The sequence below is a fragment of the Puma concolor genome, chromosome A2, assembly GCF_028749965.1.
Source record: "Puma concolor isolate L17-30 chromosome A2, mPumCon1.1.hap2, whole genome shotgun sequence".
NCBI classification, from domain to species: domain Eukaryota; kingdom Metazoa; phylum Chordata; class Mammalia; order Carnivora; family Felidae; genus Puma; species Puma concolor.
In genome coordinates this window covers 3,908,729-3,933,833 of record NC_141668.1, presented here as the reverse complement: position 1 = coordinate 3,933,833, position 25,105 = coordinate 3,908,729, and the positions used below count along the sequence as shown (strand labels likewise).

The 25,105-nt window shown below is 47.2% G+C and overlaps 1 protein-coding gene and 1 pseudogene across 3 annotated transcripts in view; one reads left to right on the top strand and one right to left on the bottom strand.

The window, feature by feature from the left end:
* The window catches only part of DPP6 (dipeptidyl peptidase like 6), a 949,260-nt gene that overhangs the window by 218,830 nt on the left and 705,325 nt on the right, over positions 1-25,105 (top strand). The window contains exon 1 of one of the 3 annotated variants that reach the window (XM_086685602.1): positions 14,812-15,420. The exons of the other annotated variants lie outside the window; for them this stretch is intronic. Coding sequence (XP_086541728.1) covers positions 15,181-15,420 — 240 coding nt within the window. The 5' untranslated portion in view covers positions 14,812-15,180. Of the gene's footprint in view, positions 1-14,811; positions 15,421-25,105 lie in introns of those variants that run through there. 3 annotated transcript variants of the gene reach the window in all.
* Positions 24,164-24,995, bottom strand: LOC112866996 (rRNA-processing protein FCF1 homolog; annotated as a pseudogene).

Genomic DNA, 25,105 nt, shown 5'->3' with positions numbered 1-25,105 from the left:
CGTCTTAGCCTTTTCCAGCTCAAGGTTGAGTCAGACCCGGGAGTCTTGATGCAGACATTTGGAAATCCCCGGGCTGGGTGGAAAATCACGTCAATTGCAAACTCGGTGAGTAAGCTGTACAGCCGCACCTTGGAGTTGGTAGGAAGACAGCGAAGAGGGAGGTGATTGACCAGCACCAACTCTGACCCTGGCCGGTACCTCAGAGGAAGACTTTCAGTCTGTCTACGTTCTGTGAATTCCTTTTCCCTGCTGGTGTTCTCAGGTGTTCATGGGGACAGAATCATTGTCTGAAGCCAACAGCGAAAGTCTCCCAGGACCGCATGGCAGGCTTATCCTCAGGCTCTGGCCTGGAGCCACGTGTATTTTTCTGAGGTTTACAGGTAGCCCTTGAAGCAAATATTTATAGATGTGTTTTTAAAGAATCACTGATGCTGTAATTAAAATGGCTTACTAGGTGAATAAATGAGTAACCCGTTGAACGCGGCTGGTATTATTGCTCGACTCCAGTATCCCACACCCCGCGACAGACTCGGGTTAAGAGCAGTGAAGCAGACAGAAGCAATCTCCCCACTCAAGGAGCCTGTGCCCTGGGGGGGTGGGGGGGGGACATCCAGGGAGGCATCCAGCAGGATAGTCTGTCCATCCGGGAAGAGCCCGACGTGCATGCAAGATGAAAACACACAGTGATGGGGTTCTTGAGCAAATGACTAAGAAAGAATTCTTGAGACGTCTTTGGTGCAAAAAGCTGATTTTATTAAAGCGTGGGGACAGGACCCATGGGCAGAAAGAGCTGCACTGGGGTTGTAAAGAGTGACTGATTATAGGGGTGCCTGGGTCGCTCGGTTAAGCGTCTGACTTCGGCTCAGGTCATGATCTCGCGATTTGTGAGTTTGAGCCCCACAGCGGGCTCTGTGCTGACAGCTCGGAGCCTGGAGCTGCTTCGGATTCTGTGTCTCCCTCTCGGTGTCCCTTTTCACTCGCGTTCTATCTCTCCCTGTCTTTCAAAAACAAACATTAAAAAAAAAGTGACTGATTATATACTTTTAGTGGGGCTTAGGGATAGTGTAAATCTCTAAGGAATTTGGAAGCAAAGCTCTCAGGACCTTGAGGGGCTAGCTGCTGTTAAGATAAGGTTACTTTCATGGGTGATGGGCAGTGAGGAGGGCACCTGTTGGGATGAGCACTGGGTGTTGCATGGAAACCAATTTGACAGTAAATTTCATACTAAAAAGATAAGTTACTTTTAGCCTTTCATAAAACCAAATCATTAAGGAAGGAAGGCGGCCATGAGTCGGCTTGAGGAAGGTCACTCTGTGCGTGTTTCAGGGGTCTACCGGGGGGCTGCGAGCTGCATGGACATTTAATTTACGTCACATTTCTCTTGCCTTTGTTTCCCTCATCACACAGTGCGGCGGATTTTTCAAGTGTTTCTCTATAATCAGATACCAGTTTCATAAATAACACGACCCACTGCAGGATCGTGCTCCACGCTGTTTAAAAGCGCTGTTGTGAACAGAAGAGCCTTTTCCTCCCCCTGGTGTCCGAGGGAGCGCCAGTCAGAGCTCCTCCCAGCCGACTCCCACATGGAATCTTCTAGTAGGCCACCTCCCTGAGGACCGAGACGTGTCTGAGACAAGTGTGGCTTCAGTGAACTTCCTCTTTCTTCTCACTTGAACACCTGCTCTGTATGCCACGGGGCTCCCTGTGTGAGCCTTGGTCAGGCACGTCTCTTCTCACTAAGGGGCTTTTGACGGGGGAGCTGAGACATGACCCGCCATGGCGAGCGCTCAGTAACATGTGCTGCATGCAGAAATGAACGAACCGCGCGAGGTAGAGGGTTGTGCGTTCTCTGAAACAGGTACTTACGTGTTATGAGCATTCCACAAGACTGATAGTAACGTCTAGAATATCATGGAAGGCCTCTTGGAGGGAGTGGCTTTGATGTAAGGCTATGGTTGTGCCATCTGGCAATTCAACTTCACAACTTCCTGCGATGTGCCTCGGGGCATGACTCATCAAAATACCAGCATTAGATGTACAGGGTACCAGGGTGCGTGTTCCCGTCCCATATAGCACTCAGAACTGGGTTGGGATCCCAATTCTGTGACGCCCACACCATGCGCCTTCTAAAACGAAGTGAGATGCTGTATGGAAAACATGGTATAATAAAGCTCCCTCCACCATTGAATCTGTTCTTACTCGACAAAACCCTTCATGGATCAAAAGTTTATAAATAAATTCAGAGTGCCTAATGGAGGTGTCTCATGGACCCGTGGATGTCCTAGCATCCCAGATCCATTGCCCATTTATAGAGACACATGCATGTTTTAAAATATGACGGAAAAGAAATCGTAAAGCTGCTTTTTCCAAATTAGGGAATAACTTTACAAAGAACCTAAAGTTCGCGCTCTCCGAGAAGACTTGTGCAGAGGTGGCCGTCGTAAGGGTACCCTCCGGTATCCCCGATTTATTTCCTGTTCCCCCAGAAAGGGTGTCTGCTGTCCCAGCACAGCCTCTTCTTTCTGGATTCTTTTTTATCCTGGAAGGAAGAGGAGCTGGAGGAGGGAGGAATGGGAGGTAGGATAAGCCAATCCAGGCCAAATAAGGCTCGCTCATGGTCGCGTCCACCTCTCCCTTTCCGTGGCTCCCTCCTGCGCCCCCACTTCATCGATGCCAGTTCAGGTTCCCCCTCACGGGGGCGCCGTGGATAAAAGAGGCTAAAGGTGATCGAGGGTCCCTTCTGGACCCCACAACTCTTGGCACACAAAGCCATCCATAGGCTATGCCTGACCTCCATGATGAATGGAAATTGAGCTCATGATTGGCCCTTCCCTCTCCCCCAGGAGTATCCAAATCTGCAATAAATGAGAAGACAGAATTATGGTTCATTTACTGACCTGACTTTAATATTCCTGAGAGCATTTAAAACATTTATAGAGCAGCAGTCTGCCCTTTGGTAGGAAACAAAAGTCTCCAAAGGCAGAAATGCATTCCCTTCACCTGCCTGGGCTGAGCAGACGTGCGCTTCTGAGCTCCCATAGCGCCCTCAAGTGGCAACATCAAGCTCTCCATGTGCTCAAAACCCGCAAGACTCTCTTCTGGGTTTGCTCGGTCTTTTCCGTGGTTTGTGTAGTCGCTTTGATTTTTGCAGATGATTGAATTCACCAAAGGGTTATCAAAATAAAAAGCTGGAAGTGACTAGGATTTGCAGAGTGATTTTGAAACGATAGGGATGCTGGCACGAGGGGGCCTTCGGCGGACGCGGGGGAAGAAAAACAGTAAGAAAGGAACATGGAAGAAACCTGTGAGACTGTGGGAAATATATTTGCCTATTTCCCTCATGTTGTTTTCTTCCCCTGGATCGAAGCAAAGAACAAACCACATACGGGGTCCCAACAACCAACACAGGCTGCAAGATAAAGGGAACATGCTTTATGAGCCTGTTTTTCTTGTGTTCTTTTCCCAACGTGGAGTTCTGGATAATATCATCTGAAATGTTGCTGGCCCCTGCCTTGATAGACAAGGTTCATAAACATGGAGTCAAATTCCCATCATCTGTTTTTTTGGGGAGCATCCGCCGGTCAGGCTGGGTTAGGACTCAAAACCATGGGCCCTCCTAGGTGCAATTCCAATAAAAATATATACGTATATTGAAAATTAGTTTCTTCCCAGATACTCTTGAGTGTAAAGTTCTATGTGTCCATCCAAGGTGGAATGTGTTTACTTGTGTTTTCACTCCTTACGTGTGCCCTGGGCACCTGCACCTGCCGCTGTAGCCCTGCGCAGCCCCTCCTGTGAGCTAGCGGTTTTTTGCTGGGCAGCTCATGGCTCATGGTGGCTCTGGCCGGATGGGGATCCCAGACTGGCCCTTTTGACACCAAATCAAGGTCTGCTTCTTAGGAGGTCTGCTTTTTAGGGCAGTGACGTTGAATATTGGAAAGCACTTTGAGGGGCGCCTGGGTGGCTCAGTCGGTTAAGCGTCAGACTTCGGCTCAGATCATGATCTCGCGGTCCTTGAGTTCGAGCCCCACATCAGGCTCTGTGCCGGCAGCTCAGAGCCTGGACCCTGCTTCGGATTCTGTGTCTCCCTCTCTCTCTGCCCATCCTCCATTTGCGCTCGCCCTCTCTCTCTCTCGAAAATAAATAATAAACATTAAAAAGAAAATTGAAAGCACTTTGAGTACCAAGTGCTGATAAACATGAGTTTTAATGTTTTGCTTTGTTAGAGCCGCGGTGTTCACCTCCCTGTTTGGGCCCTGGGCTGCTCCTTGGTGGCTTTAGTGACCCTGGAGGGAGAAATATCTCCAAAGACATGTTTCTTCACTCCGCACAGGAGAGGCTTCTGAGAGTTGCAACACATCTTCCTGCCAGCACTCTTGTGGAAGGAAAGTATAAAAGTCAATGGAAAGTCCAAGTGTTTCCCCTTTGAATCTGAGACAACAGTAAACAAGAGAATCCACGGGAAAGCCTAATGACGCCTTTTGTGGGTGCTGAGCCATAGGCAGCTGTGATTTTTCTGAAGGTTAGGTGTATGTTAGGTGTTCCGGTTTCCCCTGTAGGAACAGCTTACTGGAACCTCTCAGGACCCGCATTGGTCACTCTGGACCCCGAGATGCTGTCCAGGAAGAAGCTGGTGCTAGTGAATCCTCCCCCTGCAGGGGGCCAGCGAGGGGAGGAACCCCCCGGGCATGACTGCATGTGTTACAACACTTGGCTACGTGACATTTCCCGACAGAAAGGGGGGACACTGGGGTTTCTGTCCGGGTCCTGGTTCTGTTCAGCAGCTCTGTGCTGTGAGGGTCCTGCTTGTATCCCTGCAGGCCTGTACCCTTTTTTGTCGTGGCCACAAAGAGGTCATGGCAGCTGTGAGCCCTCGGGTCCGCACACAACTGAGTGCAGAAGACTGGAGGGGGCAGTGCCAGGGGGGCGGGGAGGGTCCCTCTTCCGACCACCCTCTTTTATTGAGGAGGAAAACCTTCTTGCCAGGAGCCGCCCAGAAACTGTTTACACCTCTTTAGCCAAGCAGACACTTCTAACTGGAGGACAGAAGGTCTATGTTGTCGGGCGAAAAGGGAGAAGGGACAGTGGCAGAGCTTTTGGGTGACCAAGGAGGGTGGCTCCCACGGTGGTTCTCATCAGTGAGTGAAGAATGCATGTAAGAATGTGGTTACGGAAGAAATTCATGTCATTCCCTCCAGAAAACAAAAGTGCTTTGCCTTTCTTCAAAGATCCAATTTAATGAAGAGTAGCCAGCTCTCTCCCAGCAGGCAAATCTGGGGTTATTATTATTTTTATTTGACCCGAAGTACAGGTGGCGTAATGCTACATGGGTTTCAGGCACACAGCATGGGGACTCGACAAATCCGTATGTCATGCGACACTCACCACGAGTGCAATACTCCCAAGGTGTGCCTTTCATCCCCGTGACTCAGTCGTCCATAAGTGGAAGCCTGTATCTCCCACTCCCCGCTCCCTGCCACCCGTTTCGCCCATCCCCCTACCTCTCCTCTCTGTCAACTACCAGTTTGTTCTCTGTGTTTATGGGTCTATTTCTGCTTTTTCTTTCTTTGTTTTGTTTTTTAGATTCCACATATAATGAAAGCATATGGCTTTTGTCTTCCACTGCCTTCTTTTACTTAGCATAATACCCTCTAGGACCATCCATGTTGTTGCAAATGACAAGAGCTCATTCCTTTTTATGGCTGAGTAATGTGCCAATGTGTGTGGCTAGACAGACAGACAGACAGACAGACCTCATCTTCTTTATCCATTCATCTATTGATGGACATTGGGTTACCTCCATATCTTGGCTATTGTAAATAACGCTGAGGTAAACATAAGGATACATATTTTTTTGAATTAGTGTTTTCGTTTTCTTTGGGTAAATGCCTCGTAGTGGGATTACCGGACCATAGGGTAGTTCTGGTTTCCAGACTGGCAGAACCAACTCACATTCCTGCCAACAGCGCGCGAGGGTTCCCTTTTCTCCACCCCTTTGCCGAAACTTGTTATCTCTTGTCTTTTTGGTTCCAGACATTCTCTAGGGTTATTTTTCAGGTCACTGAACCATAAGGAGATACCTTTGTGGGTCTCTCCCATCCTGCCGTGAGTACATCTGACGAATGAGGCTTAGAGAAACGATAAGAAGATAAAAGTCCCAGAAACTGGGAATAGGTTGGACTAGGGACCCTCTGGGCGTCTCCAGCCTCCTTCCCTGGTAAGACTTTGGGAAGGAAAACAAACCACAGAATGCATTAATCTCAGCGAGGGTGTTCCCCCCTCAGAGATCAGTGGGATTCTCTTCCTGCGGCTGCATCAGCTGATGTGGGACGTCATCATCATTCCACTCGAATCAGGGACGGAAACCCAGGGCTGCGTGTGGCCTAACCACTGAGACGCTCTGCACTCGTGAGACGCCATCATAACCAGTGCCTGTTGTTCATCAGGTGGGTAAACCCGAGCCGGCTGCCCTCCCGGGGATTCCGTAACTGTCTGTACACGTCAGGGCATGACGTTCGCGGTGATAGATGGGAAGACCTCATCAAATGCAGATGTGATCAGTGGTGGCGATGTCACATGAGTACTTGTTCCAGGTTTTCCACGGAAGCGTCCGTCATGGGACAAGTGCACCCCTTGAGGGTCTGTGATACGAGTGGTTAACTTATTTGGAGCCTTACATCTGAGCATACTCACGACTTTTGTGTTCTATCCCATATCATCCCGTATTTGGATTTAATGACTTTGTATTATGTCTCTTTGAGTAAATTAAGTGCTGCAGAAAGGTATTTGGAGACTCAGAATTCATGTAGATCATGAGCAGCCACTTCGTCTCGTTCGGAGTTGAACTTGACGTTGTGTACGATATCCGGGCTCTGAGAGGGAGAAATAAAGCGATCCTGAAACACAGATGGAAATTGAGGCTTTACTGTTGCCGCTTCTACTGTAACGTGGCTTGGAAACCCTTCAGAGTCCTTTGAAAGCTTTAATTTATCCATCCGTCCTCACAAAGATTGAGGAGGTTCTGAATGAATGATGCAATTTGGGTTTTGTTGGGTTATAAAGGAACGAAATGGCAGTGATTACGGGTGCAGTGCAGAGGACTGAGGTAATGAGAGCCATCAGGGACTCGGCACAATCCAGGGAACAAGTGGGATCCACCTCATCCTGTTGTAGCAGAGAGTGAATTTTGTTTTTGCTGTGAGTGAGGGAAAAAACCGTTCAAATTGTAGGCTTATATGACTAATGGATTTATGTAGCCAACGGGCGGTTTCTGTTTTACCTGTCAAGCAAAATATAAATATAAGTAATTGTTAGGGGGATTACTTTTTTGAGTTCCAAATGACAATGACTCGGAATGCAATTAGCGGTATAGACAAACCTATTTCCCCCTTTTATGAGAAGGAAATTGTTCGGAAATGGGTAAGTGCAGTTGGTAGAGTGCACAGTGGATTGAATTACCCACATGAAGCAAATGAGTGGCTTCCTTTCTGTTTTATTGCTCCTAATATAATATGTTTTCATTAATGAGAACCCACTGCTTCTCCTCTCTGACGTGTCCCCCTCTGCGCGAATCAGGGTTTTGCGCTGATGTCTTCTGTGTTTGCTCAAGACTTTGGGAAGATACAGAGCACAGGTCTGAAGTTTATTTTCTTTCCCACAGTGTCATACTTCATATTTAGGATCTATGTGCGTGTTGATGGTGATCCTTAAATATAGGTATATATTCACAAAAATAGGCACATTCCATGGAAACCTGGAGAAAATCATTAAGTGATGGCGAAAAAAAAAAAGGAGTTGATGATGAACACTTTGATGTGGTTTAAAGGAGTAGATTCAGGAAAATTAAGTTGATAAAAGTCAGTTTTCAACTTAAATGTGTTTATTAACTTCGTTGATTTTTAATTCATGACAAAGGTTTTTTTTTTTTTTTATTGCATGAAAAAAGCAATGAGTCTAAACCAGAGGCACTGAGGATTTTTTAACGAAATCAGGTTTTGAAAGTAATGCTTTCTTCCCCCCTCGCAATTCTGCAGAGCTTTCTGCGAAATGGCATATATTCTGGCAAGGGGGTGATGCTCTTTGCTCGCTTGCATAGAGGAAAGTGTCTCTGAGATCTGCCCCAGCAGGCGTGGTGTCTTAGCTTTGATCCTGTCTTTGGTGTCTGCCTTATCAATCCCCTTCCGGCCACTACCTTCTTCCTGAGATGAGCCCTAAACAGCTCAATTCAAGGGGGAAACAGCATTCTGAAAATGTCTTGGAAAGGCCAACTGTACTCCGTTCTCTTTTGACTTTGATCTGCTGAGATAACCTCTATTTAAATGAGGTAGACAGGCTTGTGCATTCTCAAGAACTTCCTACCCTCTGGAAAATCCTTGTTAAATACTTTAGATTGGAAAGCCATTCCCCAGGGAAAAAAAGCAAACATTTGGGAGAATCTTTGAGGTCACCTGGGTGCCATCTAGAAAAACATTTGAGTATATTATTCTAGTCCAGCGTTTCTCAAACTTGAGCATTGCATCCAGAATGACCTGGAGGGCTTATTAAAATACAGGTGGCAGGGCCCTAGTCCTGAGTTTTTGATTCAGCAGGTTAGGGATGGAGTCCAGATTTTTCTTTTCTAACAGATTCCTAGATGATCCTTGTGCTGTTGGTCTAGAGACAGTTCTCTGAGTGGACTGAAAACGCCACTTAGCGCTCCTACAATAAATAACTAGGGCATTATTATGAACACATTTGTGATCTAGTTCTTTCTAAGAGTCTTTTTCTAATAAAAGTAGAAGGGCTGTGAATGCACCAGAATGAGCAAGAAATTGAGAAAAGCGCATTTATTCACAAAAGGAAGTCATTATCAATCTGACCATGTGATTTAGAGCCTCAATCCTGATTCACTGTGAGGGATATTGGGATATTGGCTGTAATCTGTAGGAAAGGAAAGACTATGTGTATTTCAGTCCATCGTGTCGTCCCTAGAACACAGCACAGCGACTGGCACCTAGTAGGGGTTCAAATATTGACTGAATAAGTGGGTGAAATGCTCACAACGAACATGAACATTAGTTCTACCATTTGCCACACGTGGGTTTGGATTTGGTTTTAGTGAGCTAATGATACAAGCGTACTCTGCAACACATCGTCCCAACTTGATGGCTTCTACAACAGTTATTGATTCTAAGGTGCACATTCCCGCGGGTCACCTGTGATTTGGTCCAGCCGCCCTGGGCTCAGCGAGCTGGCTCTGCTTTGCGCGCCCTGATCGCTGGACTGGACTCCAAGCTGTGGGTTGGGTTCAGATGTGTTTGTTGTGGAGAGCAAGCCAACATGGCGGCCAGGACATGTTCTTGTATGGTGGATCACCTGAGTGAAGGAGCTCGGGCAGGCCGTGCAGGTCCCTTGAAACCTCTGCCTGTGCCATGTCCGTTCACATGCCAGTGGCCAAAGCAAGTCACTCCGGTCCCTTTTGCTATTCCTGGCTGACCAGCCCTGTCTTTCTAGGCTGGATTACATCAGCCTCACACTCAGCCTCCCTAAATTTTAGTCTTGTCGCGCATTCTAGGAACACACCATATCCCCTTCCGTTTTATAACTGGAATCGTTTTCAGTGGAGGCAGATCATTTTAATCTTCTGTGTTTCCATTGGCCTGCACATGAGTAGTTCATGGAAGGATTAAATGACTCAGCATTAGCTCCGTTTTCCACCGTCCAAAGAAGACCGTGCATTTGAATGACACGGTTTCTTTCTATCCTTTTCTATTCCATTGTTGCTTTCAAGTAAAAGCCGAAAACCCTTTTGGGTGACATGGTGCAAAATCATCATCATCATCATGATCATCAACACAAATTCAAAAGTCCCATGTGAGGGTTGGAGCCTCCAAAGGGGACTTGGCCTCGGAATTTCAGAATTCTTGTCATTGGTTGCAAGAGAGCACAGATAAAAGCTTTCCCTTCTTCTAGAACACAGTCATCACCTCTGTCGGTGCTAGCACTGAAAGCACTGAATTACAGAGGCTCATTAGCATGACTTTAACATTAAAGGGAAGCAGATTTAACTGAATTCATTAGACTGGGGGAGTGCTTGGTTACAAAGGGCGGGGAGCTCTGGGGGCATTTCAGAGCAGAAGTCACTGCCCTCTTAATCTAATAATACTTGATGTGTGAATTAAGACATTTCAGATGACGACATCGGGTTCAAATGATCACCGGGGACAAACAGAAACAACAGACTCTCTTCCAAGCCTCACGCTCCAAAAACCTTAAGAGCCTCGGAAGACACTGCGGAGGCTCTTGCTGTGTCATCAGGACATGTGACCACACAGAAGTTGGTGCCTCCTCTGGGAGGGAAAGCGATTATTTGGATACTTTTATTTTATAAGTTCTTGTAAGTATTTTATAAATATTCAGTGAGCAGCAAGGAATTTGTAGAAAAAAAAAATATATATATATATATATATACAGCCTATTGATGTTGACCCAGAGCAAGGACAGGAATGAAGGACACGAACAAGAAGGAAGGAAAGGAAGATGGAGAGCAGAGGATGTCAGGGGCAACAGGTGGCCGGCGAGAGGGAGCACCCCTGAAGGGAGGGAGGGCCAGCCCCCCACCCAACCGGGCCAGAACAGATATCTTCTCTAGGTTCACACCAGCCTTTGAGTTGAATCCGGAGCCGTTGTGCCGACTTGGCAGTGGGCTTCCCAGGCTCCCGATGATTGACGCTGTGTGCTCGCAGGTGCCCTGTGACGGCGGTTAGCTGCCCATAGAAGGTTTTGGGGTAGCGTGCACAAAATGTACAGTTGCGTAATGGCTGTATTAAAATGCAAATGCAAGTGCCATAGGGAGATTAACATTGAAATTTATTAATTTTAGAGTAAGCCTTTTTGTTGGGTTAAAATAAATGTTTCTCTTTAGAACATATTAATTGTTAAGTACCAACTTGATATCAACTTGAAAAACCTCAGAATTAACCCCGGGCATATTTTAATTCTGTATTTTTTAAGAGCCGAGACTAAGCAGTCCCTTTTCTTGTGCCAGACACTTCCTGTTTGTGAAATTTGTAAACAGGTCATGCTATGCAGACCCTTGTTGATAGGCATCTGGCCAAAAAATATATATACCTTTATTCTTTAAAAATTTTTAATGTTTATTTATTTTTGAGGGAGAGACAGACCATGAGTGGAGGAAGGGCAGAGGGAGAGGGCGACACAGAATCCCAAGCAGGCTCCAGGCTCCGAGCTGTCAGCACAGAGCAGGACATGGGGCTCGAATTCACAAACCGCGAGATCATGGCTTGAGCTGAAGTTAGATGCTTCACTGACTGAACAGCCCAGGTGCCCCCAAAATATATATATATATATTTTTTAATTTTTTTTTTTTTCAACGTTTATTTATTTTTGGGACAGAGAGAGACAGAGCATGAACGGGGGAGGGGCAGAGAGAGAGGGAGACACAGAATCGGAAACAGGCTCCAGGCTCTGAGCCATCAGCCCAGAGCCCGACGCGGGGCTCGAACTCACGGACCGCGAGATCGTGACCTGGCTGAAGTCGGACGCTTAACCGACTGCGCCACCCAGGCGCCCCAACCTTTGGTATTTTTTCAATGCTTAGCTTGCACGTGGACCAGAAAGTCCCCTTTCTTGTCATTTAAAAAATGACCATCCAACCAAATTTTGCAGCAGCTCCTTAATTCCAGTGACTTATCATATTTGTCTTGCAATTTGGTTCCAGGGGAAAGAAACGAACACAACTCACGCCTTTATTTAATAAACAGGGGGGAAAACCCATCATATGTAACTCGGTGGGAAAAATGGGTCAGTGGGCATGGTTTTAAGCAGTATTCACATCTTGATATGAAAGAATCCATGAAATATTTTCAAAAACAGTTTCCCACATTTATCCGGTAGGCAGATATGGAAACTATTTCAATATAGCATATTGAAGGCGTTCATTGACTGGTGAGTGGAGGCAATTACTGACCTGTTCCCTTCTGAGACGCTCCAATGTTTAAATACTCATTGGGAAGTTTTGCCCCTCTTCAGACTTTTCCCCCCCTATTTGAGGGATGGGGCTCCGAAAACGTTATTGAAGGCAATAAGTGAATTAATTCTGTGTCACAAACACGAGATGCCATCGTTGCAATTTTCCACAATTGCTTTTATTTTTTAAGGTTTATGTATTTGAGAGACAGAGTGCGCTATGAGCGAGTGGGGGAGGGACAGAGAGAGAGAGAGAGAGAGAGAGAGAGAGAGAGAATCCCAAGCAAGCTCCGAACTGTCAGTGCAGAGCCAGATGTGGGTCTCAAACTCAGGAACCGCGAGATCGTGACCTGAGCTGAAGTTGGCGGCTCCACTGACTGAGCCACCGAGGCACCCCATTTTATAAGTAATTTTAAATAAACATTGCTTATTATGTTGTCTGAATCATTTAGTTAGGATTTCTAAGGCTGACCAGATTGTAATTTGAATACCTACGAGATCACTGGACAGTGATTTTTAAAAGTGAGGGACACATGTGCCTTCCGTACCTCAGTTTCAGCCTGTTCTCGTCGATATGCATCCATCTAGGAAGTATTGTGTGTGATACACGCGCTATTTCCATATAAATACTGTATTTTGTATACAATGTTAGTACAAGAAATATGCAATGCTACTTCTCACAGTCTGCGTGAATAAATACATGCATATTTTATAGGAATATTACAAAAGTAAACCCCTAGCAGCGTCTATATTTAGTGGCATTTAGTGGCGGTCCGGGACCTGGATGCCTCAGGGAGCAGCATGAACCTTCCTTTCAAGTCCTGCTGGAAAGGCAGCTTCCTCCCATCAAAAGCACAGCTGGGGCCGGGGGAGGGGGGATGACAGCAAGGTTTCCTATTTATCTAAATGTGATGACTTTTAAAGTTTCATTTCATAGTAATTGCTGCCTCTGTCTTCAAAGTGATGTGGGGCCAGTGACGCACTCTGCCACCCTGGACCTGTGGGCGGGACATCTGCCTGAACCGTAGGCCTTTGGCTGGTTCAGGGCACCTCTAGCTGTTGGGATTTTGGCTTTGCTTGTTAAGGAAAAATGTGCCTTTCAACTACTTTCGCAATCACCCTCTTCTTCATAGCGGAGGGAAACCAAAGTGGGTTAAGCAGAGGATGGGTGTGGTATAAATTCTAATTCAAACAAGGCTACCCACTGGGTTGAGATTTGGGGACAGTGTGGAAGGGACCAGAAGGTATGTTCTCCCAGGAGGCTTATTCACTGGCATCCGGTTTCTCCCCCCTAGTTAAGGACACTGGGAAGAAGCAATTTCAGGACCAGGCAACGGCTTTCTCAGGGGTATCTGGGCAAGGGCAGTGATGCCAGGAGATCCCCTTGGATTGAGACTCAACAAAGGCTGATGAGCCAGATATATGGCCTCACTGGCCCCGGCCTCGACTTCCCCTCCCCACCCCCCAAACGTAGATCAAACAGTTATGAAAACCCAGGTGGAGCAGGGGCCACCACTGAGTCCAGGAAGAATGTGAACATGAAGATGGTGTGGAAGGCACCGCAAAGTGGGCAGGTGCAAACGGTCCCCTCCCCTCGGAGTCTCAGGCCCGAGTTTTGGCTGAAGCTCAAGTTGGGACCGATCTGTCCCATCTCGAGGGGCTGCAAACAAAAGGGAAGGGGGTGTGGGGACGAGACGAGAAGGAGGAGCCCCCAGATCCTCATGAAAGCCGGAGGCGCGGATTCGAGAAGGAGGGAGACATTCCCAGAGGCCCGAAGGAGCAATCCGCCCCAGGGAAGGGCGGGGAGAAAGCAGCCTGCGCCTGGAGTCGGAGCCCGGCGCGCAGGCATGCTGGTGTGTTTCCACACAGGGGCGCTGGAGCACGTCTTACTGCAGCAAGACGCGCGAATGCGCACCCGGAGCCTGGCGCCCTGTTTGGTGTGGTTTCTCCCCGGTTCCTTCCTCTCAGTCGGAGGCTGAGGGGGCGGAGCAAGCTTTGGAGAAGTTGCTGGCCTCCCTGAAGCCTCAGCCTCTGCCTCTGTTTACTGAACATGAAAACGGAGTTCGCGATGGACACCAATGGGTTGGGATGTGTAGGGAGGAGCGTTCCACTGAGTTGCTCTGGAGCCTTCCACCAGGCCTCCCCTGCCTCGCTTTCCATGACCCTGCCTTTCCCTTCTTGTTGAGCCCGGGGGGGTGGGGGTGGGGGGGAGGAAAATGAATCTGTTTTCGGAGACGAGCTTGGTTTGGGAAGCAACGAGGGCTCCTTAGAAAGCCGTGTGTCTGAGCCCCTCCCTTCCAGCCCTGCTGTTTGCCGTCCCTCTCCCCACTTAGGCCCCCCAGGCCCGAGGGGTCCTGGCCGCTGTTGTTGCAAGTTAGGCGAGGAAAGCTGGAAGGAAACCCCGAGGGGGAGCGCTCGGAGGGGGGCGAGGCTGCAGCTGCGCGGGGTTCGAGCGTGTGCACCCAGGGCGCAGCCCCACGCCGAGGATGGGCGCCTTCGGGGCTCAGCTCTTCCTCAGTGCCCGCTCCCCACCCCTAGCCCCCCGCGTTTTCCGCGCTCTCTTCCCGCGCACCCGGGGGCGCCACCTCCGGCGGGGCCAGGAGCGCCCTGAGCCCCTGGCGCGCTCACGCCCCCGCCCGGTCCCCGGCCCGCCCCCGCGACCCCCCGTGCCCCCCCACACCCCCACCCCGCTTGCGCCGCCAGCCCCCCGCCGCCCGGGCGCCATTACCCGGCCGCGCGGAGGGGCCGGTGGGGAGGGGGAGGAGGAGCCGCGCGGAGGGGCCGGGGTGGGGGAGCGCGGAGATCCGCGCTGGCTGTTCTCCCGTCTCTAGGTGGTGCCAATTCTGGGGCCTAGGCATTTTCCCTCCCTTTATGGTTTTCCGGGGATTTTTTTTTCCTTCCTCCGGTGCCTTTGACTAGGCCGGCCGTGGCCGTGGTAGGGAGTTGAAAAAAGCGGAGAGGACCGAGCGAGCGATCGCACCCCCAGACCCCCGGCTCCGCCGAGCCGCCGGGGGAGGGGGCGGAGGAGCCGAGCCAGGCAGTCGCCCGGCGGCGACTTGAGAGTGGCGCGCGGGAGGAGCGGCGGCTGCCGCTTCCCTTTCTTCTGCGGCTTCTTCCCTTTCCCCCCCGGAGGGGGTGGGGAGCGGGGGCCCCGAGAGGGGAAGGCGCGGCGCAGAACGCCCCCCCGGGCAGCCGGCGAGGGCGCGGGCACCGATGGCTTCGCTCTACCAGAGGTTCACGGGCAAGATCAACACCTCGCGCTCCTTCCCGGCGCCCCCGGAGGCCAGCCACCTCCTGGGCGGCCAGGGGCCGGAGGAGGACGGCGCGGGGCCCAAGCCCCTCGGAGTCCCCGCGCCCGCGGCGGTGCCCCGGGAGCGCGGCGGCGGCGGCGGCGGCGCGGGTGGCCGGCCCCGGTTCCAGTACCAGGCGCGGAGCGACGGTGACGACGAGGACGTAAGAGCATCTTGGTGGGTGGGGGGCGGCGCGGGGCTTGGGGCCGAGTGCTCGGGGAGCCGCGTGCGCTCCGCATCTGCGAGGGTCGGGGTCGCCCTCGCGGCTCCCCTCCCCTCCCCTCCTCTCTGCCTCCCGGGAGCGCTCGCTCCTCGGCGCCGGCGCCGATCTCGGTCACCGCCGTCCCGAAGCGGGGCTCGGTCTGCAGCGGCGGCGGCCGGGAGTTGGTGCCTGAGAGAGCAGCGTCTGCGGGGCTGGGCTGCCGGGATGGGGGCAGGCTGGGGGTGGCAGTGGGTGTGTGGGTGTCTGTTGTCACTGTACAGGGGTATGCGTCCTAAGGCGACAGTTCAACCAGTCTGCGATTACAACTTGATCTTCCTTCCTTCCTCCTTCCCTCCCTCCCTTCCTTTTTTTTACCCCCCCTGCTTTAAGACTGGGGAAGATAAAGTCCCAGGCTTCCCACCTGTCACTACAATCTATGCATTGCGCCCTCCTCACCTCCTTCTTGCTGTCCCTTTACTCACGTGGCCTGCACTTCTTCCCTCTCCAGGCCACTTTCCCCTCCAGTGCGGATCGTGTGGGTGGTGATTTCCTTTTGGCAGGGGGTGCAAAACACTAGCATCCGAGGCCCAGCGTCCTGTCCCTGGGCCCGGCACAATTTTTGCTGATGGGAGTCAGGCCCTGCCTGTCTCTGACGACCGGCCTTGGACTAGTAGCTCTACCTTAGACCTGTGTTAGGAGAAAACTTCTTCTTCGGCTTGTTTCCTACTCTTCTTGGGCTGAAAGCCTGGGTTTCAAAGGTTGGATTTGCATATCACCTTAGTAACCGATGACTCAGGCTGGACACCAGCGGGCTGCTTAGATGGATGAGTCCAGCCACCTCTGCTGATCCCTTCTAGCTATTCAGATGTCCGGGGAGGACCACAAAGAGAGGCAACTGCCCTTGTTGAGATGTTCTCTTCCCCGGGGAAAAGAGAAAAATCCCAGACAAGCTCTGGGACTGACAGGGAGAGCTATAGCTTAGCTGCTCCGGCCCCTGGGGATAAGCAGGGTGCATTGTGTTGTGGAACCCGCTGCGTGTGCCTTGGAGGAGTTTGCTACCTGGGTGCACCTGGGCACAGGTCCTCACACAAGCCTCTCAGATAGCCTCCCCTGACAACCCAGGGCAGTACCGGTCCCTGCCCTGAGCAGGCTGTTAGGTCATTCAAACATGTCTTGTCTCAGGTCCCACTGCTTCACCATTTGGTTTCTCGTTAATAGTGCAAGGTTGGGGGGAAGGGCTTTCACAGGGACAATTCTGAAAAAAAAAAGCCACTGAGGTTTTGTTGTTGTCACTGGTCATTTTTTGTTTTACGGAGGGAGAGTGTGAAGACTGATAGGGATGACAGAAGTTTGTGGCAAGTGCAGTCTGTGTCCATACACGCACACGCATGCACACACCACAGCCTGTATCAGATTTTGCACGCAACCTTCCTATTTTCTTCTGGATCATTTCCAGACTCCCCTGGTTACACAGATAGCAAGCAGAGAGATGTCCCTCACTTCAGTGGGTCAGGTCCTGCGGGAGATGTGTGGATTCTTCAGGCATCTGGTTCAAGGAACTAGAAGTCTCTGAGGAGGGGTTTTTGGGCGGCTGGTGAAAAATTCTGGAGGATTTAGTTACTGAGAATCTTGGGGAAGACAATTGAACTGCAATGCAGACAGAAATTATGCACTTTTTGCCTTAAGTCTGACTTAAAACTGTTGAATTGTTATGCTTGGAGTGAGAACAGGGCGGTTTCCATTGGATAGGCTCTAGGTGGCGCCAGGAGGAAGGAAAGGCAGTGGTTTCTGAATTTTGTTTCTGATGATCTCCACCCATCTTCCTCTCTTTTTTTCTTTCTTCTTAGTTTGGAGCATCTGGTTATAGTTCCTTCTTTTCGGTTTGATATATGCCTAGCACCGTTTCTCAGATGAGCAAAAGGGTTGAACTGGGGAGCAAATTGGGGACCTAACATTTGAAGAGGATTTCTGCTGATGTGGCTCTGACCTGTGTATCTGACTTAAATTCAGGAAGACCCGACACCAGTGTTTTTTTCCTGGAAAATTCAGAATTGTGTGTGTGTGATGTGTAGGTGCAGGTATAAACATAGTGTACGTGCATATAGTGTCCTTATGAAGTACGTATAAATATATGTATATATCTAAAATGTATGATGAGATCAATGACACAGCTAAATGTGGCATCAAGTTCTTGAAAGCTTTTCTCAGAAATGTTATTCAGTTTGGAAAAGTTATGTCTAAAATTTACAGAAAGATAGGTGTACATATTAAAACGCTTTTCCTCCAGGAACGGCAGGTGCATTTTGCTTGAGATACTACTAGTTTAAAAAGATAGATGTAAAAACTGCTGTTTTGATACCAGCTTTGTCAAGATGAAAGAATTGAGAGCAGTCGTTTTGTCACCCAAACGTAAACCTGAAGACGTGCATGTAATTAGGAACGTATATAATAATGGAATCATAATCACGGATTACTCTTTGCATGTTGGCCCTGCCTTTTACGACCTGGATTTCAGCAGTTGGGGAGCTGGGCTGTGGGTCGTGGGAGCTGTCCGAGGTGCTGAAGCATGGCCGCGGCCCCCCTTCTGCACATCCTCACACTAGAGCCTGTGGCCTTTATAGCCCTCCTGTGGCTTGTCAGTCAGGGAAAGCTGTTCCGTGGTACACAAACAGCTTTCCCGCCATGGTCACGGAGACCATGATAAACAGCATGCCTTTAAAATCCAGTGGGCCTTGTGCCTCTTGTCCCTCCATCCAAAAAGGGGGAAGTAAAGTCCCATTCTTGACTTCTGTGTATATGCACACATGCCTGAATATGATTAAAAATAAGTAATTTCCACCAAAATAAAACTTAGGGTAGTCACAAGATTTAGTAGAGATGAATCAAATGCTGAGATTGTACAGCTGGTAATTAACTAGTATTGCATTTCCTATCTGCACAACCCCCTGCCCCCACCACCACCACACCCCCGCCACGGAACCAGAGAAAAGCCTGCTTTGGCTGGGTGGGTCAGTTCTGGGATGTGAGGTTAGCTCTGAAATAGAAATAAAACCAGAATACCTTTTCTATTGGAGTTTCCTCATCAATCTTAAATTTATTTAAACATAAAGTCAATTACCTGGGTAACCCCTCTGAGGAATCAATAGCCATTTTGATTTAAAATTCATTTTGTAGGTTTAAAAATTAAGTTGACTCTTAAAGGAAATGTTGCAAGAAGTGACTTCTAATGGAATTTAAGTAATTTCCAATAGGAAATTGTGACTGTGACTGATTTTAAAATACTGGATTTTGTGTCGCCCCTGCTTGCATGTTTTTTGTTTTTTGTTTGTTTTATTCCTTAAAGGACTCCGTAGGGCTTAGGCAGTAGTCTTGTTGAGGCCCCATTAGTATGTTCCTGTATTCTTCATGTTCGTTGACACGTGATTTCCTAACAATACAAACACGATGACAAACGGGATTTTGAAACAGCAAATTGGCCAAAGCAGGCGCTGAGCATCAGTCCCCTGACTCACGATGTCTGTCAGCCTGACAGGGCCAATTTCATTATCCGGTATCTTCAGCATGAGGCTTGTTCTCCAGCAACCAGCCCATTGTTCTCTCCACCTTGAGTTTTCACTGCTACGATGTCAGCATCCTGTGAATTTTTGATGGGTATTTGTCGATTTTAATGTTTTAAGTAGTTTGGCTGTACAGATCTGATGTTTCTTTACCCTGCCTATGTTTGTTCTTCTGCCCCAGTGTTAATTTTCTAAATATTTAATTTCACATCGTTTTCCTAATATGTGAGGAAAAGACGAAAACTTTCAACTACCGATTCGGTCCCATTCTTCTCGTGACTGATTTGACAGTGCTCAGTGTCGTCATCTACAGATCATCCGTGGGGTATATCACATGAAGCTCCAAATGACCTTTGACTTGAGGAGACGGGTGGAATCGCCATCTCACTCCTCATAACGGCAGTGCCTACAAAGTAGGTCCTATTACATGCCGAGCAGTGGAATTCGTCCCGTTTCGGTGAATATATGTTGTTGCTATTACTAATAACATTATCCCTTGATATTACCCTTCTCTACGAGTTCTTTCTTCTCTGCCTGCAAACAGACACAAAGACCATCCTCACTGGTCTGTTACTGCCAGGTCTGGCTACTGTCCTGTTTTTCTTTCTTGTTTTCTAGTCCAACTTCTCAATCAAGTAGTCTACAACTGATGCCACCTGCATATCACCAACAGTCTTCTTTTCCTTGTCTTTCTTGGTGGCAGACTCTGATTCTTACCGTTCTCACTGAGGAAGCTGCACACAGAGAACGTCATCAGGAGTCTGCCCTGTGTGATTCCTCTTCAGCCTTTGTTGTTACAGCTCCTGGTCTTGGTGACCACCACCCTGCATTTCCGACTTTTGCATTGCATGTCTTTCCTGATGCGGCTTGCATTCCTGTCCTGTCTCTTTCTTTCTGAACTCGGTCTTTGAATTCTTGGGTACATCAATCCTCCTACTCTTAATGTAGGAGGGTGGGAGAACCTATGCTCCCCAGTTTTTGTCCTCCACCATTCTATTCTTTACCTTTCATGCTTTCTAAAGATAAATTAGATTTCAGGTAAATTAGAATGAAGGTACAGGGAGCCGAGCTTATCCTCCATCTTCTGTATTAGAAGATAGCTAAGTAGCTTCCTTCCTCTAATATGCATCCCCTCGCATTTCTTCTGAAGGTGTTTTTCTTTTCTGTTTTATAGGATTGTAGAATTAGAAGGACCTTGATGGTGACCATCTTGATCTCTCTTCTGAGCTTTTTTTCCACATGTCAAGCAACTAGACATTACATCATTTTTGCGATGGCGACAAGACAGCTGCACGGAATGTATCCCTAACATTCCTCCTCTCTTTACGTCTGCTTATTCTAGATACCTTTCTTCCTAATCTCTTTATTTGTTGTGATAGTATTGCCATTTCATCCGTATCCCAGCATGGTGTACCACGTATGCAATCATGTAAAAATGACATTTTCTCTATGGTTTTGTTTCTTTTTTTTTTTATATTAGATGTTTCACCAGATAAGCTTTGAGGTCCCCTTATGAGTTTAATGCCATATGAAACTATGTCTTAGCACTCTGCTGGACATAGTACTTGTCCTGAAAAGTTTAGCTTTTGTACTTCAGAACATATTTTAAATGCATAGGAAGTGTTTACTACCTAAAGCAGTCTCGCTGTCAATGTTTTGGTAAAGTGAATAATCACTCAAGTTTTAAAAATATAATTCTGTGTCTGTAAAGAATTTGCTGAAATTATGATACATCTGTAACAAAATTATATAAAATTTTGCTTACTGTCTCAGCACAGAGAATGTAGTCATAATTGGGAAATTGTCTAGATTGAAGGAAGTAAGACTCATGACATAAGCAAAGTCAGTGCTCGCTGAACCATGGGTGAAGCCAGATATAGCATCAAAAATACCTTGCCTCTGCACTACGCCTTGATTTTGTTTTTAAAGTGCCGCTATAAGTATTCTCATTGTGTCTTCATAGTCGCCTTGGCTAGGGAGGAGAACCCTAACAAACAGCTGATCTGTGGGCTTGAAAAATTAATAAGGGTAAACCCAACTACTTTTCCGTTGCATGAGTCAGTTGTCAACTGTGAATGATAACAAACAGCTTTCGGTGTGTTAACAAGCCTTTGGTCTCTAGAGCCAGTCACCAAAGTGTGTGTTTGCTTAAAGCCAAAGTTGTTTGTGGAAAGTGAACATTATGCCTTCTCAGTGGATTTGAATTCTGTGTGGCGCTAAGACGTCTTGAGGTGGACACGGAAGCATACTCTATTTGGCATGCTTTTTTCGTGCTGCCGGCACCCGCTCTTAAATAATTTACTTGTCTGCGTTTCCTGCAGATTTAAGGAGGTCTGAAGCATTAGAGTAACATCATATTAATTTATATTTTTGAAAAGGGGATCAACTCATTTTCGTACATGAGATTAACATTCTAGCATCACTGTGTAGACAGGAATTTCTCGAGATGTTGGCTTTGGACATTTTTTTCTTCTTCATGAAATAGAGCTTTTTAATTTTGTACCTAAAGCTTTTTCTCCCGTAGAGTCAGAATGATTAATGAGTTTAATTTTTGCAAGCAACTGGCAGGAGTTGCTGAGTAAGATGTACATGCTGATTGTATATAACCCTGTTCCTTTTAATTACTCTGATGATAACAATGCATTTATCAACTGCATGCAGAATGCCTCTGTGCAATATACAATATTGATCCCTTTCATAGAGCATTGCCTATAAAAATAATATGTATAATAATCCTTTCGAAATTAAATTCTGCTTAATAAATTTGGTGTTAAGGGCATTGAGTGCCCATGTGCTGTTATGATTTGCTTTTATTTAATCACATGAGTTTGATTTTATGTACATGTAAAAAAAAAAAAAGAGAGAGAAAGTCAGCCTTTCTCATTAATGACTTTTGGGACATTTATCTTTAGAATCATCTAGTATTGGGAAATTATCTGAAATAGAACATTTTAAAATTTGATAGCATCTAATTTTACAAATGAGAACTCTCCAGGTAATTATGTGAATAGCATTTGGCAAGTCACTTGTGCTCCTCAGAGAAACTCAGCCTTCCGTCCTATCCTGCGTTCTTCTCAGTATGCTCTGTGGTACCATAATTGAGTGGAGGAATGAACTTAATTGTATCATTGGACTTAAAAAGTATGAACATTATGAAATCTAACAGTTTAAATTAATTAGGTTCCAAATGGATGTGCTAATTGCTGAAGGGAAAAACAGTTTTTCCATAGTAGTCTAAGATTTTGCTCCAACTTGTTTGACATGTTTCCCCCCATAGATTTATTTTTCTTCCTCCCTATATTTCTTGCTGTCTTTCCAGCATCATCCAGATCTGTTTGGAGCACAGGACATGTTCAGTTTTGCCCCACAAATGATCTATAAAGATCTATATCTATAAAGATACAGACATAGATGTAATTTTGCAGGGAGACTGGAAGCCAATGTGGCCTGGAAGGTCCAGATGGTAGAATTCCAGGTAGGGAAAATCCTGCTTCCCAGAATCAGAACATCTGAGGTGACGGTGGCTTGTGCAGCAGGCACTGGGGACAGATGCTGTACGTGAGCACAAGGCAGGGATCGGAACCTTGTAGGGGTGCCGGGAAGACGGAGACTCGGGTAGCTACAGACGCAGTGTTCTCAGGGCCTAAAACAGTGCTTAACTTAAAAAAAACAAACTTCCTTTCACTCATGCTGCACATGTAGATGAACAGCTTGAAGACTTTAAGATCATTCCGGCAATATGCCTGATGGAAGTGAAACACACACACTTTTTTTTTTTTTTTTTTTTTACATTCAGAGGGAACTTAAGGATTTTCCAGGGCCTCACAGTCATTGTAAAAATCAATGTGTAAACTTCCTACAGTGCTTGGATTTCTTTGATCTCAACTTTTACCTCACATAATTTTGGGTCAATCTTAACATGTTTACGTAAAAAAAAAAAAAAAAAACAAAATGGAATGGGGATATAGGTATCTTTTCCAATTGGGAATTGAGAAGACCAATTTATTTTTTCTGTCTTCTGTTATTTACTGTTTGGGAAGACTTAATTTGGAATTGAGAAGACCAACTTATTTTTTCTGTCTTCTGTTGTTTACTGTTTGGGAAGACTTACGTTAGAGACAGAGCTACTGGAATTACTACAGCAGCTTTTGGGGATCAGTGGGAACCTTGTTGTATCGTCCTGGATATGTTTATATAATTGTGTGTATCCATCATATTTCATGCATTGTATATTGGATGCATTCAAGGTGGCACCTGCCAGCAGGGGTGGGAGTGGGAAGGGACTAAAGGAGCATTGGAAGAACTACAAATAAAGGGCATCGTATAAGGGGAGGGGATTCGGCAGACATTAAAGGTGGGAAAACACTGGCCTCCTGTCTCCCTAATAATTTTCTCCAATACACTCAGTTTTCTAAACTTTATTCAAACCTTTCATATGCCTCATGCAAAATCCCGTTAAAAAATAAAAAGAAATAAAAATGAGAAAGCTCTAAAACAGTCGTGAGAGGTGAAGTTATCTCTTCTTTTCAAGTTTATTTATTTTGTGTGTGTATGTGAGAGAGAGAGAGCAGGGTAGGGGCAGAAAGAGAGGGAGAGAGACGATCCCAAGCAGGCTCCAGGGCAGAGACCAGCATGGGGCTCGATGCCACCAACCATGAGATCGTGACCTCAGCCGAAGTCAAGAGTCAGATGCTTAACCAAGTGAACCACCAGGTGATCCTTTCCCATTTCTTCTTGAAAGCTTTTAGAGTTGTGGGTGTTCACGGCCCCAAGAGGGGGTCCACTGCAGTGTGAACGGTCCAATTACTAGAGATGCCTTGCTTTCCTTTTCTTTTCCTTTCCTTTCCTTTCCTTTCCTTTCCTTTCCTTTCCTTTCCTTTCCTTTCCTTTCCTTTCCTTTCCTTTTCTTTTCTTTTCTCTTTCTTTCTTTCTTTCTTTCTCTCTTTCTTTTGTGTGAGCAATCATCTGACATGTAAAAAGATGCAACAAAATTTAAAATGATACAAAAATGTCAATTTCAGAACGACAGCAAAAAGTGAGCACATATAGTCCTCCTCTGCTCGTAACAGAGCAAATGGGTCAGTGGAATAATTCACGCTGAGGCATATTGCTATACGGAGTGGCAGTAGGAAAAGTTGGTAAAGGAATTAGAACTCAAGGGCTCCGTATTCATCTGGCATCTGCTGAATGTTGTACCTGTGGTTAGAAATGTACATGATGGGAATTCAAGGGATCTTCCAGATCCTTCCGGTCCTTTGTTTCAGGTCGGGGTCGACAGTGGCCACAATGTGACACTTGTGCTGAGTTACCGCCTGTACTGAGCAGTCATCTGCATAGATTGTCTCCTGTGTGCCTGGTAAGTGTTCACATCTTGGGTCCTTGACAATCCGTAGCCACTCCAGACTTCTGTCCCAGCTTCTCAATTTCAGCCATTACACAGTCAGCTATTCAGGGATACACTTGGCGTACAGGCAGTCTGGCATTGATTGTACTAAGTTTGACTTTAATGGAAAAATTGATAAAGTTGGTGTCAAACAGGATGTGGTGAGGTGGGCTCAGCTGTGTGTTATATTGGAGGAATAAGTGGGAAGGATGTTGGGACACTTCTCTTTTCCTGAGTGCACTGGTTTCTTTGCTTTCTTTTCAGGTTGTAATTTTTAATTGTTATATTTTATTTTTGTGTGTGTGTGAGAGAGAGAGAGAGAGAGAGCGAGCATGAGCAGGGAAGGGGGAGAGAGAGAGGGAGACCCAGAATCTGAAACAGGCTCCAGGCTCCGAGCTGTCAGCACAGAGCCCAATGTGGGGTTTGAACCGACAAACCGTGAGATCATGACTTGAGCCAAAGTCGGACACTTAACCGACTGAGCCACCCAGGCGCCCCCCTTTTTAGCTCTGAATCTGTCCATTAAGCATCTGATCTTAGAGACTAAACATTTGCTTCATGGCCGCCTACTTTCTTGCTTTCTTTCGCTTCCCCATGTTCATGCCACACTCTTGTTCTTGTGGAAAGATGCTTCCACAAGCATCTTGTGCTTCCCCATGGCTTCTGCTCACCAACCCTCATTGCCATAGCGTCTGAGGAAGGACAG